At 43.4% G+C, this 18,000-nt stretch overlaps 1 protein-coding gene across 1 annotated transcript in view; it reads right to left on the reverse strand.

Moving 5' to 3' along the window:
• Positions 1-18,000, reverse strand: part of gfra2b (GDNF family receptor alpha 2b) — a 79,527-nt gene that overhangs the window by 27,653 nt on the left and 33,874 nt on the right. Inside the window, exon 4 of the mRNA XM_072659224.1 lies at positions 15,788-16,172. Coding sequence (XP_072515325.1) covers positions 15,788-16,172 — 385 coding nt within the window. The remainder of the gene's footprint in view (positions 1-15,787; positions 16,173-18,000) is intronic.

The raw sequence follows: 18,000 nt of genomic DNA on the forward strand, positions 1-18,000 counted from the left end.
AAGCCAGCTAACAGATGCTGTTGCCGGCCAATATCACTTAAGAGTGATAAGGGGAAAGAGCGCCATCTACCCACCTGGAGAGAGCACGGTCAATTGTGCTCTCTCTGACTCCGGCTGCTGATGGCAAAGCTCATGGGACATAGAGAGCGCCATCTAGTAATGCATTCTGGATGCTGTTGTGACATATCATCTCTGCACTAACAGACTGAGGCTAACAGGCCGAGGGACGCAAAGCTGCACTGCAGAATATTACAGAACACCGCAAAAAATATTTAAATAACAAATTTAGGATAAAATCCCACTGTAATGAACCTCAGATTGACCAATTTGACCATTGACCATTTTTACATGTCGTTTGGTTCTTTTGGGGGGATTATTATATATTATTATGATGGTCATTTTCACCTCACAAGCCGCTTCCAACTTTAAATATCTCCCTTTTTATCAACCACATTCTTTCCGTAAAGATGGAGAGCGCATGGTTTTGGTACGAGGCTACAGTGAGTAACGTATCCCACGGTTCCAATTCCCTGCATGGTGCACCAAAGCAATAGGATTAAAGCATCAGAGATCCACAGGTTCGAATCCTTCTGCCCTTCCACCACGCACTCCCGCCGCACCGCGCTTGTATAATCCCTGAGATGTGATGAGAATACGATACGACAGCGCTCTATCCCACAACACGGCGAGGTTTCCCTGCAGGGACAAGGCGAGGAGCCCTGCGACGGTTCTACCTCCAGCATTTTCAGTCTGCAAGCCAGCGCCGCTTGAGAAGACTAACAGTCCAGAGGAGTTTGAGGCCCCGAGCAGATTCCTACTCCACAAGTCCGCTCATTTAGGCCAGAAACGCTCTGAATGTAAAGCAGGGGACGATTTGTGTCACCTGAAATAAATCAGAGCCCGGGACAGTCTTCCCCTCAAGGCCCACTGGAACTGCAGCTTCCACTGTTTGTTTGCTCAATCGAAACGGTTTTGATCTGACCGATTGATGTCAAAGGCGCAGATAAATCACCAGCCAGTGTGTATTCGGGCATGACATGAGAAAAGACATATCAAAAAGACACCATAAAAAAAAGAAGCAGACACCGAAACAAAGGCGACCTCTGCAGCTTCAAACAGATGTTTTCTAAGAAACAAAGCAAAAAAATAAAAGCCTCTGTGTCCAATGGTCCAATGTTTCCAGCCACCGTGATTATTAATCTCTGAAAGAACATTGTGTTCAAAGGCAGAAGTGCAAATCTTCTGTAAAGTACAGAATGACTCTCCTTACCAAACCCGAGTCTGCGTTCTCGCAATTTACCGAGCTATTTTCCAAACTCTGCAGCAAAGAAACCAGCCTATTTTTCTTTCCTGGGATGTTTTGTTAGGCTCCATCCAGGCTGCCGCTGTTATCCGAGCTGAATGATGAGGTTCATGCTGTTCAGTGTAGTGTCAGTCACAACAAATGGTCAGTTACCTTAGTTTATCTATAACTCAATAATAATGTTAGTGCTGCTTTTGAATAGAACTGATTTGTTTGTCTCATCGCAAACATTTCTCAACCTTGTGCCTCGGAGAAGGTTCACAGGAGAAAGAATAAAATGTTCCAAACCTACATTCAGTAATGAGATTTAATTCTGAGTCGTTCTGGACCCGTTCTCTCAGCCCATCCGTTATGAAATGGGCTCACAATGGAAAGACCAATGGTGTAAAAATAAAAGCTCTAGTGAATAAGTTTAGGAGGTATCTGAGGTTTTCATTCCCAGTCTCAAGGTTGCTTGTGAAAGCAGGTAGGGGTCGACCCCAATTATCACGAGACAAGGAGAATGAAACCTGATATACTGGGCTGATGTTCACTGGTCAGAATTGAAATATATATATATATATATTGTGTCATAAGTTTCTCCTCTTTCTCCCAATTTTTTATTTTTTTTTATCACTCCAAATTGTGATACATAATTGATTTTCTTAAATAATAATTGTATTATTATATAATATTTTAATAATGACAATATAATAAATTTAATAAATAATACAATCAGATAAATATATTCTCTCAGCTAAAAATCTGTTAGTAAATTGGTTAGTAGAATTTATGTAAACATTACGATTCTGGTTCTTAGAACATTCAATCTGTTCCAAGAATGTTTTTATTTTTTTTAGTTTGTTAATTCATTACATTTAGGCTTTTCACATTTGATATACATATTTCAAAAGATAATGCAAGTTCATAATAAAAATTTTTCATTATCAGTGTAAATTAGTTTTAGGAAAGTCTCTCAGATGTTTCTATAATGCTAGTGTTTGTTTAACTGGGAATAATAATAATAATAATAATAGAAAAGTTAAATTGATATAACACTTTTTACAAACCTTAAGGATGCTTAAATGTTGTGTAAGAAATATTCTAATATCGTTGTACATTATTACAACCTTTCTGGAACCTTTCAAAAATATTGCTAAGCGTTCCTAAAACGTTCTCTACTAGCTGGGCTTCCCCTGGTGGATGGTTCATGCACTGCACGCACCAGACAAGTACAAACAGATTTATTCGTTTGAAAATAAACTTTAAAAGACAGCTCAGAGAATTATGGGTCAAATACTTTTGCATTCTATCAGTTTAGTTTGGTTAGAAAATCTGCTGCGAGCAAAAATTCAATATATAATAAAAGTCAAAATATAATTGAAAAAAAGGTCAGAAGGTCAAATAAGAACTCAGGCTGTAAAGGGTTAAGTGGGTATCGTACCGTGCCCCTGGCTCAGTTTCCAATGCGCTTGCAGACATTGTCTGAGTGGGTCAGATAAACACGTCTGTGTTACTGTAGTTCAGAGTGTGTTTATGTGTCTGGAGGCTTTGGGAAGTCAGCAATGTTGGATGTCTTCCAGTGTCCCACTGCAAGCTCCGGCAAGGTGATTTCTGCCGACTGAGACTGAGGTCGGCCTACCGGGGACCCATGCACTGCCCACAGACTGCCCTGCGCTTATAAATCACGCTCTGTACAAGGACAGACCGTCTGCAGCCCAGCTCTCTCTCTCTCTCCCTCTCTCTCTTACCCCGGAGGTAATGGGAGCGCATCCGGAATGTGTGCCACGGAGGCCGGCATGAATCTAAATCTGGGGAAAAAAATGAATGTGCACTTTTGTATTAAGCCCCTGATGGAGGAAATTGTTCCCTAGACCTCAGGTATGCCATCAAGCCAAAACAACATCAGAACAAACCAAAAAATCCCACAGAAAAACCATCGCCGCTGTAATTTCATCTGCGCTAGCAGGTGAGTCACGCCGGACCAAGCTGACATTTCGTTTGCGGCGTCGCATTTTTCAGATGAAAGGCCTCGTTCGGAAACGGATTAGCTTGCCCAGGTTTCTTTTTAACAATCGTCATTGCCACATTGACATTCAGAGTATTTTTTAAATGCTTTCAGAGCAGACTGAAATGTGTGGTATGGCGCGCCCCGGGTGACGGATGATGAATGATACGTTAGTGGTTCAGAGCTGAACACTCCGGACTCCGATGGGAATTGTTCGCTCGTCGGAGAGTCAATTGATTTCCTAGTAGCTCACCGGACCCAGCTAATTAACATTCTCCACTCAATTTAACAGCTATTCTTACTGTTTCTAATAGGCTGTGAGGATTATGGAGGTTTGCATGATATCAATCATCGAGTTCTGCCGGCAGGAAATCTGGAACGCAGTGGGAACTACGCACAAAGATAAGTTGCATTCTTGCGTTACTGCTCGGAGGATTAAACGATTTGACTCAGACTGTTGAGCAATTGGAAATGTTTTATTTCTATTTATTCCACACACTCACACACTCACACTCACACACTCACACACTCACACTCACACACTCACACACTCACACTCACACACTCACACACTCACACTCACACACTCACACACACACACTCACACTCACACTCACACTCACACACTGTGGCTGATTCTAAATAAAAAAAGAATATATGTGGATGATATTTTGTCTAACATTAAATACAAATCGAATATTAGCTCATTAATATTTACCTCAGCTAAAGCTTAAACCTAAACCTCACCTTAAAAGCTAAACTCAGCTTAACCTTACCAAAAACTCACTCAAACCCTGACCTTAACCTCACCCCAAAACCTAAACCTAATACTCACTGTAACCAAGAAGTTAACCTCACCCCAAAACCTAAACCTAATACTCACATTAACCCTGACCTTAACCTCACCCAAAAACTTAAACCTAATACTCACTCCAACCCAGACCTTAACCTCACCCAAAAACCTAAACCTAATACTCACTCTAATCCTGACCTTAACCTCACCCCAAAACATAAACCTAATACTCACTCTAACCCTGACCTTAACCTCACCCCTAAACTTAAACCTAATACTCACTCCAACCCAGTCCTTAACCTCACCCCAAAACTTAAACCTAATACTGAAACCCTGACCTTAACCTCACCCTAAAACCTAAACCTAATACTCACTCCAACCCAGACCTTAACCTCAACCCAAAACTTAAACCTAATACTCACTCCAACCCAGACCTTAACCTCAACCCAAAACTTAAACCTAATACTCTAACCCTGACCTTAACCTCACCCCAAAACCTAAACCTAATACTCACTCCAACCCAGACCTTAACCTCACCCCAAAACTTAAACCTAATACTCACTCTAATCCTGACCTTAACCTCACCCCAAAACCTAAACCTAATACTCACTCTAACCCTGACCTTAACCTAACCCCAAAAACCTAAACCTAATACTCACTCCAACCCAGACCTTAACCTCACCCCAAAACTTAAACCTAATACTCTAACCCTGACCTTAACCTCACCCCAAAACCTAAACCTAATACTCACTCTAACCCTGACCTTAACCTCACCCCAAAACTTAAACCTAATACTCTAACCCTGACCTTAACCTCACCCCAAAACCTAAACCTAATACTCACTCCAACCCATACCTTAACCTCACCCAAAAACCTAAACCTAATACTCACTCTAATCCTGACCTTAACCTCACCCAAAAACCTAAACCTAATACTCACTCTAACCCTGACCTTAACCTCACCCCAAAACCTAAACCTAATACTCACTCTAACCCTGACCTTAACCTCACCCCAAAACCTAAACCTAATACTCACTCTAACCCTGACCTTAACCTCACCCCAAAACCTAAACCTAATACTCACTCCAACCCAGACCTTAACCTCACCCCAAAACCTAAACCTAATACTCTAACCCTGACCTTAACCTCACCCCAAAACCTAAACCTAATACTCACTCTAACCCTGACGTTAACCCCACCCCAAAACCTAAACCTAATACTCACTCTAACCCTGACCTTAACCTCACCCCAAAACTTAAACCTAATACTCTAACCCTGATCTTAACCTCACCCCAAAACCTAAACCTAATACTCACTCCAACCCAGTCCTTAACCTCACCCAAAAACCTAATACTCACTCTAACCCTGACGTTAACCCCACCCCAAAACATAAACCTAATACTCACTCTAACCCTGACCTTAACCTCACCCCAAAACTTAAACCTAATACTCTAACCCTGACCTTAACCTCACCCCAAAACCTAAACCTAATACTCACTGCAACCCAGACCTTAACCTCACCCAAAAACTTAAACCTAATACTCACTCTAATCCTGACCTTAACCTCACCCCAAAACATAAACCTAATACTCACTCTAACCCTGACCTTAACCTCACCCCTAAACTTAAACCTAATACTCTAACCCAGACCTTAACCTCACCCCAAAACCTAAACCTAATACTCACTCCAACCCAGACCTTAACCTCACCCCAAAACCTAAACCTAATACTCACTCCAACCCAGACCTTAACCTCACCCTAAAACCTAAACCTAATACTCACTCCAACCCAGACCTTGACCTCACCCCAAAACCTAAACCTAATACTCATTTTTACCCTGACCTTAACCTCACCCCAAAAATCTAAACCTAATACTCACTCCAACCCAGACCTTAACCTCACCCCAAAACTTAAACCTAATACTCTAACCCTGACCTTAACCTCACCCCAAAACCTAAACCTAATACTCACTCCAACCCAGACCTTAACCTCACCCCAAAACTTAAACCTAATACTCACTGCAACCCAGACCTTAACCTCACCCAAAAACTTAAACCTAATACTCACTCTAATCCTGACCTTAACCTCACCCCAAAACATAAACCTAATACTCACTCTAACCCTGACCTTAACCTCACCCCTAAACTTAAACCTAATACTCTAACCCAGACCTTAACCTCACCCCAAAACCTAAACCTAATACTCACTCCAACCCAGACCTTAACCTCACCCCAAAACCTAAACCTAATACTCACTCCAACCCAGACCTTAACCTCACCCTAAAACCTAAACCTAATACTCACTCCAACCCAGACCTTGACCTCACCCTAAAACCTAAACCTAATACTCACTCTAACCCTGACCTTAACCTCACCCCTAAACTTAAACCTAATACTCTAACCCTGACCTTAACCTCACCCCAAAAATCTAAACCTAATACTCACTCCAACCCAGACCTTAACCTCACCCCAAAACTTAAACCTAATACTCTAACCCTGACCTTAACCTCACCCCAAAACCTAAACCTAATACTCACTCCAACCCAGACCTTAATCTCACCCCAAAAACCTAAACCTAATACTCACTCTAACCCTGACCTTAACCTCACCCCAAAACTTAAACCTAATACTCCAACCCTGACCTTAACCTCACCCCAAAACCTAAGCCTAATACTCACTCTAACCCTGACCTTAACCTCACCCCAAAACATAAACCTAATACTCACTCTAACCCTGACCTTAACCTCACCCCAAAACATAAACCTAATACTCACTCTAACCCTGACCTTAACCTCACCCCAAAACCTAAACCTAATACTCACTCTAACCCTGACCTTAACCTAACCCCAAAAACCTAAACCTAATACTCACTCCAACCCAGACCTTAACCTCACCCCAAAACTTAAACCTAATACTCTAACCCTGACCTTAACCTCACCCCAAAACCTAAACCTAATACTCACTCTAACCCTGACCTTAACCTCACCCCAAAACTTAAACCTAATACTCTAACCCTGACCTTAACCTCACCCCAAAACCTAAACCTAATACTCACTCCAACCCATACCTTAACCTCACCCAAAAACCTAAACCTAATACTCACTCTAATCCTGACCTTAACCTCACCCAAAAACCTAAACCTAATACTCACTCTAACCCTGACCTTAACCTCACCCCAAAACCTAAACCTAATACTCACTCTAACCCTGACCTTAACCTCACCCCAAAACCTAAACCTAATACTCACTCTAACCCTGACCTTAACCTCACCCCAAAACCTAAACCTAATACTCACTCCAACCCAGACCTTAACCTCACCCCAAAACCTAAACCTAATACTCTAACCCTGACCTTAACCTCACCCCAAAACCTAAACCTAATACTCACTCTAACCCTGACGTTAACCCCACCCCAAAACCTAAACCTAATACTCACTCTAACCCTGACCTTAACCTCACCCCAAAACTTAAACCTAATACTCTAACCCTGATCTTAACCTCACCCCAAAACCTAAACCTAATACTCACTCCAACCCAGTCCTTAACCTCACCCAAAAACCTAATACTCACTCTAACCCTGACGTTAACCCCACCCCAAAACATAAACCTAATACTCACTCTAACCCTGACCTTAACCTCACCCCAAAACTTAAACCTAATACTCTAACCCTGACCTTAACCTCACCCCAAAACCTAAACCTAATACTCACTGCAACCCAGACCTTAACCTCACCCAAAAACTTAAACCTAATACTCACTCTAATCCTGACCTTAACCTCACCCCAAAACATAAACCTAATACTCACTCTAACCCTGACCTTAACCTCACCCCTAAACTTAAACCTAATACTCTAACCCAGACCTTAACCTCACCCCAAAACCTAAACCTAATACTCACTCCAACCCAGACCTTAACCTCACCCCAAAACCTAAACCTAATACTCACTCCAACCCAGACCTTAACCTCACCCTAAAACCTAAACCTAATACTCACTCCAACCCAGACCTTGACCTCACCCCAAAACCTAAACCTAATACTCATTTTTACCCTGACCTTAACCTCACCCCAAAAATCTAAACCTAATACTCACTCCAACCCAGACCTTAACCTCACCCCAAAACTTAAACCTAATACTCTAACCCTGACCTTAACCTCACCCCAAAACCTAAACCTAATACTCACTCCAACCCAGACCTTAACCTCACCCCAAAACTTAAACCTAATACTCACTGCAACCCAGACCTTAACCTCACCCAAAAACTTAAACCTAATACTCACTCTAATCCTGACCTTAACCTCACCCCAAAACATAAACCTAATACTCACTCTAACCCTGACCTTAACCTCACCCCTAAACTTAAACCTAATACTCTAACCCAGACCTTAACCTCACCCCAAAACCTAAACCTAATACTCACTCCAACCCAGACCTTAACCTCACCCCAAAACCTAAACCTAATACTCACTCCAACCCAGACCTTAACCTCACCCTAAAACCTAAACCTAATACTCACTCCAACCCAGACCTTGACCTCACCCCAAAACCTAAACCTAATACTCATTTTTACCCTGACCTTAACCTCACCCCAAAAATCTAAACCTAATACTCACTCCAACCCAGACCTTAACCTCACCCCAAAACTTAAACCTAATACTCTAACCCTGACCTTAACCTCACCCCAAAACCTAAACCTAATACTCACTCCAACCCAGACCTTAATCTCACCCCAAAAACCTAAACCTAATACTCACTCTAACCCTGACCTTAACCTCACCCCAAAACTTAAACCTAATACTCCAACCCTGACCTTAACCTCACCCCAAAACCTAAACCTAATACTCACTCCAACCCAGACCTTAACCTCACCCTAAAACCTAAACCTAATACTCACTCCAACCCAGACCTTGACCTCACCCCAAAACCTAAACCTAATACTCATTTTTACCCTGACCTTAACCTCACCCCAAAAATCTAAACCTAATACTCACTCCAACCCAGACCTTAACCTCACCCCAAAACTTAAACCTAATACTCTAACCCTGACCTTAACCTCACCCCAAAACCTAAACCTAATACTCACTCCAACCCAGACCTTAATCTCACCCCAAAAACCTAAACCTAATACTCACTCTAACCCTGACCTTAACCTCACCCCAAAACTTAAACCTAATACTCCAACCCTGACCTTAACCTCACCCCAAAACCTAAACCTAATACTCACTCTAACCCTGACCTTAACCTCACCCCAAAACCTAAGCCTAATACTCACTCTAACCCTGACCTTAACCTCACCCCAAAACATAAACCTAATACTCACTCTAACCCTGACCTTAACCTCACCCCAAAACCTAAACCTAATACTCACTCTAACCCTGACCTTAACCTTACCCCAAAACCTAAACCTAATACTCACTCTAACCCTGACCTTAACCTCACCCCAAAACCTAAACCTAATACTCACTCTAACCCTGACCTTAACCTCACCCCAAAACCTAATACTCACTTTAACCCTGATCTTAACCTCACCCCAAAACCTAAACCTAATACTCACTCTAACCCTGACCTTAACCTCACCCCAAAACCTAAACCTAATACTCACTCTAACCCTGACCTTAACCTCACCCCTAAACTTAAACCTAATACTCTAACCCTGACCTTAACCTCACCCCAAAACCTAATACTCACTTTAACCCTGATCTTAACCTCACCCCAAAACTTAAACCTAATACTCTAACCCTGACCTCAACCTAAACCTAACTATTATTAAGAGCCCATGATAATGATGTCATTTTAGTCCAAGGCACAAAAAAGCCGACTCACACCACCTGCATAGCATCACTGTCCTGCATCAGCAGCTTGGAGTGCAGCCATCTGCAGGATTTGAGGACCAGAGCCAAGGATAGCAGCCACTCAGCGGTGAGACATGTGGGAGGCACTGATTGTGCATGGCTGGCAATTCATGATTCACTCCACCTGTTCCACCCCTAGGTTCACCAAACTTAGACAGACAGTCAGAGCTTCTGACACTCTAAAACCTTGGCTCTCACTCATGCCTCCAAGACAGAAATGCTCAAATCGTAAAAAGTAGTTGTTTGGATTTCGGTGTCACTTGGAAACTTTACCGTAAATTTACAGAGTGACTGATACGTCTATCCATTGAGGCATGCCAACGGTCCACTGTGTTTCTATAGTATCAGGAAATCTTTAACTTTAGGATATCTACACACACACACAATGATGTTCTTAAGAAACAAGTGCTCACTGTAGAGGAAGAGTCAACCCCCTCACAGGCAGTCTTAAAACCCCCATAATGAGATGGGATATAATGGTAGACCTATACTTCTCAAGAGTGATATGGTTGTAGACGTGGGCTTTTCAAGAGGGATCTGATATGATGGCAGACCTTCACTTTTCAAGAGGGATATGATGGTAGATATGACTTCGAGAGGGATATGATGGTAGACCTTCACTTCTCAAGAGGGATATGATGGTAGATATGACTTCGAGAGGGATATGATGGTAGACCTTCACTTCTCAAGAGGGATATGATGGTAGATATGACTTCGAGAAGGATATGGTGGTAGATATGACTTCAAGAGGGATATGATGGTAGATATGACTTCAAGAGGGATATGATGGTAGATATGACTTCGAGAAGGATATGGTGGTAGATATGACTTCAAGAGGGATATGATGGTAGATATGACTTCAAGAGGGTTATGATGGTAGATATGACTTCGAGAGGGATATGATGGTAGATATGACTTCAAGAGGGATATGGTGGTAGATATGACTTCAAGAGGGTTATGATGGTAGATATGACTTCGAGAGGGATATGATGGTAGATATGACTTCAAGAGGGATATGGTGGTAGATATGACTTCGAGAGGGATATGATGGTAGATATGACTTCGAGAAGGATATGGTGGTAGACCTTCACTTCTCAAGAGGGATATGGTGGTAGATATGACTTCGAGAGGGATATGATGGTAGATATGACTTCAAGAGGGATATGATGGTAGACCTTCACTTCTCAAGAGGGATATGGTGGTAGATATGACTTCGAGAGGGATATGATGGTAGATATGACTTCGAGAGGGATATGATGGTAGATATGACTTCGAGAAGGATATGGTGGTAGATATGACTCCGAGAGGGATATGATGGTAGATATGACTTCAAGAGGGTTATGATGGTAGATATGACTTTTCAAGAGGGATATGATGGTAGATATGACTTCAAGAGGGTTATGATGGTAGATATGACTTCAAGAGGGTTATGATGGTAGATATGACTTTTCAAGAGGGATATGATGGTAGATATGACTTCGAGAGGGATATGGTGGTAGATATGACTTTGAGAGGGATTTGATGGTAAATATGACTTTAAGAGGGTTATGATGGTAGATATGATCTTTAAGAGGGATATGATGGTAGATATGACTTTTAGAGGGTTATGATGGTAGATATGATCTTCAAGAGGGATATAATGGTAGATATGATCTTCAAGAGGGTTTTGATGGTAGATATGACTTTTAGAGGGTTATGATGGTCGATATGACTTTAAGAGGGATATGATGGTAGATATGACTTTGAGAGGGATATGATGGCAGACCTTCATGTTTGAAGAGAGATTTTATGGTAAATGTTGTTTTTCTAGAGGTATGTGATAGTAGATGTGACTTCTCAGGAGGGATATGAGATGATTGGGGATATGGTATAGATGTATCCTTTTCAAGTTGGATATGAATAGATGTGATCAAGCAAGTCAAGAGAATAGGCAACATTTTGGGACATTGCCAGATCCCCCATATAACAGAGGTATGTATGTGATACTTTGACCTTATCATTGGTATGGTACTGCCTACTGGGATGATCCATCAGGATACCTGGTAGAGTACCTTGTGACACTCTGAAGAATCTCTGAAGAACCTTCATTGGTTAGAGGTGCAATCCATCCGGATACCTGGCATTCTTGAGAGGGCGCTAGAGTGTGTCACTGCTGGATAGAGGTCTAATTTAGGGGATCTGCAAGTACCACACTTTTGTTATCAGGAGAAGAAGAAAATGGTTGGACCTTCTTGGGATAAGGAGTCATTCCTTAAGCTGGACTAGAAAAGCCTGCCAGAGCTTGGCCACCAAGGTAGTTTTCCAAAATTGCCTCTGACACAAGACCTGAATTTGGTCAGTGCTGATTCTTGACCATTCATTTTATAGATCAATGCTTCATGGGCTTCATCTTTCATATGATATCCTTCCATGTAGAGAAAGAGATGCTGGCTGTCAGGTGGACAGTGGAAAATCAATAACACTACCTGACTAGTTGACACTTCACCTTCATCATATGCAGTACCTGACGGCCCTTATCAACTGCTGAATCATGCAGAGGTTCCTTATCCTGTAAAAGACCACATCTACATCTACATCAGGCATGGTGTCATCAAACCTGCTCGTGCTCCCTGCATGGCTTCACCCACATCAGGACCTTGGAGAGCAGCCATCTGTGGAAGCTCAGGACCAGAATCAAGGACAGCACTCATTCCACAATGAGCATGATGGTGGGGGGGATGCTTGCACAAGGCTGTCAGCTCATGATTCGTTCTGCCTGATTTAGCCTCAGGCTCACCGAACTCAGAGAACAAAAGCTGCCCAACAGAAGTCTGCCCCAGGCTGCAAGGAGATGGAGAGCTCCTGAGATGCTGTATTATTCCTCTCTCTCTCCCTCTATCTCGCTCACCCTCATCACACCCCCTGTTCCTGCGGATTCTCCAGATGATAGTGCCATGCACTGCCCCTGATTACACCTTTTAGATCCAACACTCGGGCACACAAGTTTCTTTCTTCAGCCCTGCCAGCAGGTTTTCTCTCGAGCATCATTTACCATGAATAAAGAAGCTCTGTGAAGCTTCAGCTTATGTTCATACCATTGCAGGACCACGTCCTCACAGAAATGCAAGAACTTCTTGCTCATGTCCTTTAGGAATGTCCTACTTGTGTATTTCTGAAACTGTGATTGTCTGATTGCGTAATCAGCTAATAGGCAACATTTGGTCTCGTCCATGGTGGATGAGAAGCTAATAACAGCCATGTCTGTCTGTCATGGCGTGTACGGCCAGACCAGGATGGATGAACACTCACAGAGATGGATACAAAGCAAGAGGGTTTATTTAACAAAACCCACAGGAACACAAGGGGGGGGGGCAAAACCTGACATCAAAAATGGCGAACACAACAAATCTGGGAGTGGGAGGAGCCGGGAGCTGAGCAGACGTTAATGAGCTACACAGGGGAAACTAAAGAGGGAACCTGAACCTAAACCAACAGGCAGAGCCTGGGCATGGGGACACTACAGCTAAACAAGGGGAGAGCCGTGCTCTAATAACTAGAGAGGGAGAGCCGGGGAACCAGCTGTAGACCAAATGGCAAGGCCGACCTAACCTGAAATAGCCGCATGCCGCCGCCACGAGCGTGGGTCACCTTGCTTGGACATGGGTAACCTGAAAATCCAGACAGGAAGCGAGCGAGCCTCGCTAGTCACATGAGTAGCAGGGAGACCTACTCCCGAACATGGGTAAAGCACCGAAGCTGACCTGAACACACATGTGAGGAATCTCAGGACATCCTAGAGGTTTCAGCCAGTTCAATTCTCGGCCGAGAACTACGGTATTGAGGCTCCTTAAGTACTCCCAGTCCCAGGTGTAACACATGAACCAAACAATGAATATGAATTGACTCAAATGAACGAGAAACAAACAGGAAGTCCTTATTTGGGCCTGTGTACCGTCCACAACACTCATCTTTCTCTGGTTCACTGTTTATAATCTCTATTTATAACCGAGTATAGTTTATTAAAAAATGAGGAAATTTGAGCAGGAATGCATGTGATTGGATGCCACTGTAATCAGACCAAAAAATAAGCAAGAAATATAGAAACTACTGTCAAAATGCACAAAAATTTAATAAAAAATAAAATATAACAATTTTAATAATACATTTTATTTATTAAAATATTTATTTATTATTAAACTAAGGCTAAACAAGGGGAGAGCCGTGCTCTAATAACTAGAGAGGGGGAGCTGGGGAACCAGCCGTAGACCAAACGGCAAGGCCAACCTAACCTGAAATAGCAGAGTGCAGCCGCGAGCGTCACTACTATTTAATATATACTATATATATTATATATAATATATAATATTTACTATATATACTATATACTGTATATACTATTTACTACTATTTATTACTATACTATTTATATACTGTTTAATATATAATGAAAAATTAAATAAACAAATGTTAAAAATAAAGTTTATTTATTAAAATATTTATTTATTATTGAAATATTTAAAATACACTTTAAACTTTATGATTGACATGCTCCTCAAGCGGTGAGGCGTTGGCGATGGGAGCAGAGGGAGAATTTCAGGCCGTGTGCAGTGGACACGTACCATTAGACTCCCTACAGTTGCTTACAAGTGCATAGTGGGACTGAGGATACCCCTCATGCCATGATGAACATAGTAGCTATCCATTTTCGACAGACCATGGCTTATTGATTTTAGCTCAATATGTAGATACACATACTGTTACACCGTCTCTGTGGACCTGGGGGTGAACGGGGGGGCCTGGTGCACTGGGTTAAGGATTTTCTCACTGATCCAGAGTTTGTGTAAGAGGAGCACTCTCTGATGAGATCGCGGTAAACCCAGAAGCACCTCAGGGACATGTTGATCATCATTACTTATTATTTTCTGTGTACACTAATGAGATAGAATTGCAGAAGAGGAATTTTAAGCTAATTAAATAGGTGGATGACGTGGCTTTAGTTGACCTTTTACAAGAACGCTGAAGCCACTGATTACCAGGCTCAAAATGAGAACATCGGTATTAGACTAGCTCTTTGCTAATCAATGTCTACAAAGCTTGAAACCATGAAACATAGAGCAATACACCCTGGATATGAAACAAAGCCTACTCACACAGTGTGTGCATGCTATATTCCAGCTTCTCAAAATGTTCTGCATTATAAAGTTTGCTAATTAGATCTCGGTGGCTAACCTAGCCGAGGGCGACCGCGTTCTGATTGAAACATCTGTTCCTCACCATCTCCTCCTCCCCTGGATTGTAAGTGGCCACTTGTGTAATGTAGGACTGCTGCACTTCTGAGTGGCGGGTCAAACATTCCTTGCGCTAAGGAAACTGTCATAGTACCCATAGTGTATGACTATAGCACCATCAGTCACTATATGTCCAAATATTTGTGGACACCCCTTCTAATGAGTGCATTCAGCTACTTTAAGTTGCACCCATTGCTGACACAGATGTGCAAATGCACACACACACACACACACACACACTCACACACACATACAGCTTGTCTAGTCCCTGTAGAGGAGAAGTACTGCCAATAGAATAGGACTCTCTGGAGCAGATCAATAAACATGACCCTATTGACTCCATGCTGCCTAATAATGCCAGGCATGGGCTAGTAGAGGGGTATAGAGCCCCCTAGCATTGAGCTGTGGAACAGTGGAAGAACTGTGTTCTCTGGAATGATGATGGTGGAGCTCCACCCAGTACTTTTGGGACTAAGGTTATGATCCCTCATCCAACAAAGCGTAATATCACAATACTTCGATATGTCGATATTTTTGTACGCCCCTTGTGGATGTTTTGTGACACCTGACAGTAACGTGTCTGTCATACCTGCAGAGCGGGTCAGAGCGACAGGTCCTCCTCAGCTCCAGGCAGTTGGGCTTCACCTTCTCCTCGAAAGAGCAGGCCGGCACGATGGTTTGGCGGCGGCGCTCAGCGCAGGCCTTGTCCCGGCACGAGCAGAAGAGCAGCGGGTAGCTGAACTCTGTCTGCACGCGCTCAAAAAACTGCCGCAGGGCTTTGTGGCAGCGCTTGCGGTTGCACGGCTCCTGGGTGTGTGCGATGGGGGTCGCGCGGTTGCAGGTGGCGATGTAGGCCGACCGCTGCCTCTTGCAGGTGTCGTTCAGGTTGCAGGCTTTGGCTGCGTCCAGGCAGGGGTTACAGGGCTTCCCAGTGTCCGAGCACAGGTTGCCCTTGGACAAGGCCGAATCCATGGCTGCAGAGAGAGAGAGAAGCTGTGTTAATACTTTAGCGAATTCTAAATTCCATTCATACACACTCATCGACAGTCAGGTGATAACCTGATCAGACATTTTCCAACATTTCTTGGACTACAAGGTTCTGAGGGTATTGAAAAAAGGGTTATTTGCCTACACAGGACAGTGGTCCTCAACCATCCTCCTAAAGAGCTCCCTTCCTTCCAACCCTAATCTAGCACACTTCTGAATGCAGTAATTAGCTGCCCTCCATCGAGGCATGGACTCCACAGGACCTCTGGATGGAATTTGTCCTGTGGTATCAGAGGTAACAAGACAAGACATTCAGCAGCAGACCCCTTAAAAGTCACGGAAGTTGAGAAGTGGACCCTCCATGAACATCAGTGAACCAGCATCAGGTGGGCATCTTTTGGTAGTTACTGACCACTGCATACTGGGAACACCCCACAAGACCAAGACAAGGCCTGATGTTCTGGAGATGTTCTGACCCGATCATGGTTTGGTTCTTGCCAAAGTGTCTCAGATTCTTGTCCATTTCTCCTTCATCATCACCTTCAAGACCTGACTGTTCACTCGCTGCCTAATATGTAGATCCACCCCTCAACAGACAGGAGCCGCTGGAACCCGATCATCAGTGCTAGCTGCCAGTGGTTTTAATGTTACGGCTGATCAGTGTATGTACTGTACATTTTGTACCATATGAAACCGGAGAAGAGAGAGTTGAGCAGAGGTCAAACATACGACCTCTAAAACGTGTCGGCACAGAAACGGACCTGGAACGACAACTCCTTCAGCTCCTTGTGGAATCAAAATAAAGAAGCCCTGTTCCTAGAAAGCCATGGGCTGACTGTTCTGCGTCTGTTCTAGTGTCAGCATTAAACCCGTGACATGTCCTGACCTTTTCAACTGCTCTGATAGCGGCTCGTGTGTGCTCTAATTGCGTTCCCCCCTAAAAGCTCTGTAGCTGTTCATCTTTGTTCTGCGAGGCCTGTTTAATTAGCTTTTTTTTTTACCCACTGCGAACTGTTGGATAAGCCATTTTCTTGTAGCAGAGATCAGTAGCGAGGAACTGCCGACGTCACCCGTTTGGGAGGTAGGTATGCCTCTGCCGATGTTTATTCAGGCTGGGTTTTTTTGTGTGTTTTTTTAATCTTAAATGCTTTGATTTTTGAAAGCAGCCACAGGAAACGGGAGCTGTTTCATATTAATGCTGTGATGCCAAGCTCTGCTTTTGGGACCTCGGCTTGATTTCTGCTGCTGGAACACTTGAACTGTGCTCAAGCTGAGCGCGCTTTGTTTGGTTTTGCTGGATCCGAGCGATTTGCTTCTGGTTCGGAGCCGCGAAAGCCGATCTGATCTGAGCAGCTGGCTCTGTTCCGCGCCTGTTCCTTTCTCCGAACGGTGTGAGGGAACCTTTTTGAGCCGAATCAGGACAAGCTAGGTCGTAGCTAGGAGAGCGTTATTGCTAATGAGCGTCAGGTAGTGTGCGTCAAGGCCCTGATGTAATCTAAGCCAAGTGTGTGTGCTTGTTAAGGAGTCTTAACCCTACAAGCCCACTGGCCAGTGTTTTCCACTACTTCCACTTCTCATTATCTCATTGCAGATCTCTATCCACACCTCACACACACTTACACACAAACACACAGGCCACGCCGGGCGAAACTGTTCAAGGGGAAAAATTTGCAATGCTGTGGGTCTTGCCACAAGCCGGCAGGAGTGATAAATATTCCGTGCGTATACGTACGCAATGGCCAATTAGCACTACGCCAGGGCCAGCTTGTTATCTCCCTGACAGACACGTTTTTTTCCTTCCCAGTATCTCCGGCT

Source organism: Salminus brasiliensis, chromosome 16 (genome assembly GCF_030463535.1).
Source record: "Salminus brasiliensis chromosome 16, fSalBra1.hap2, whole genome shotgun sequence".
Taxonomy (NCBI): domain Eukaryota; kingdom Metazoa; phylum Chordata; class Actinopteri; order Characiformes; family Bryconidae; genus Salminus; species Salminus brasiliensis.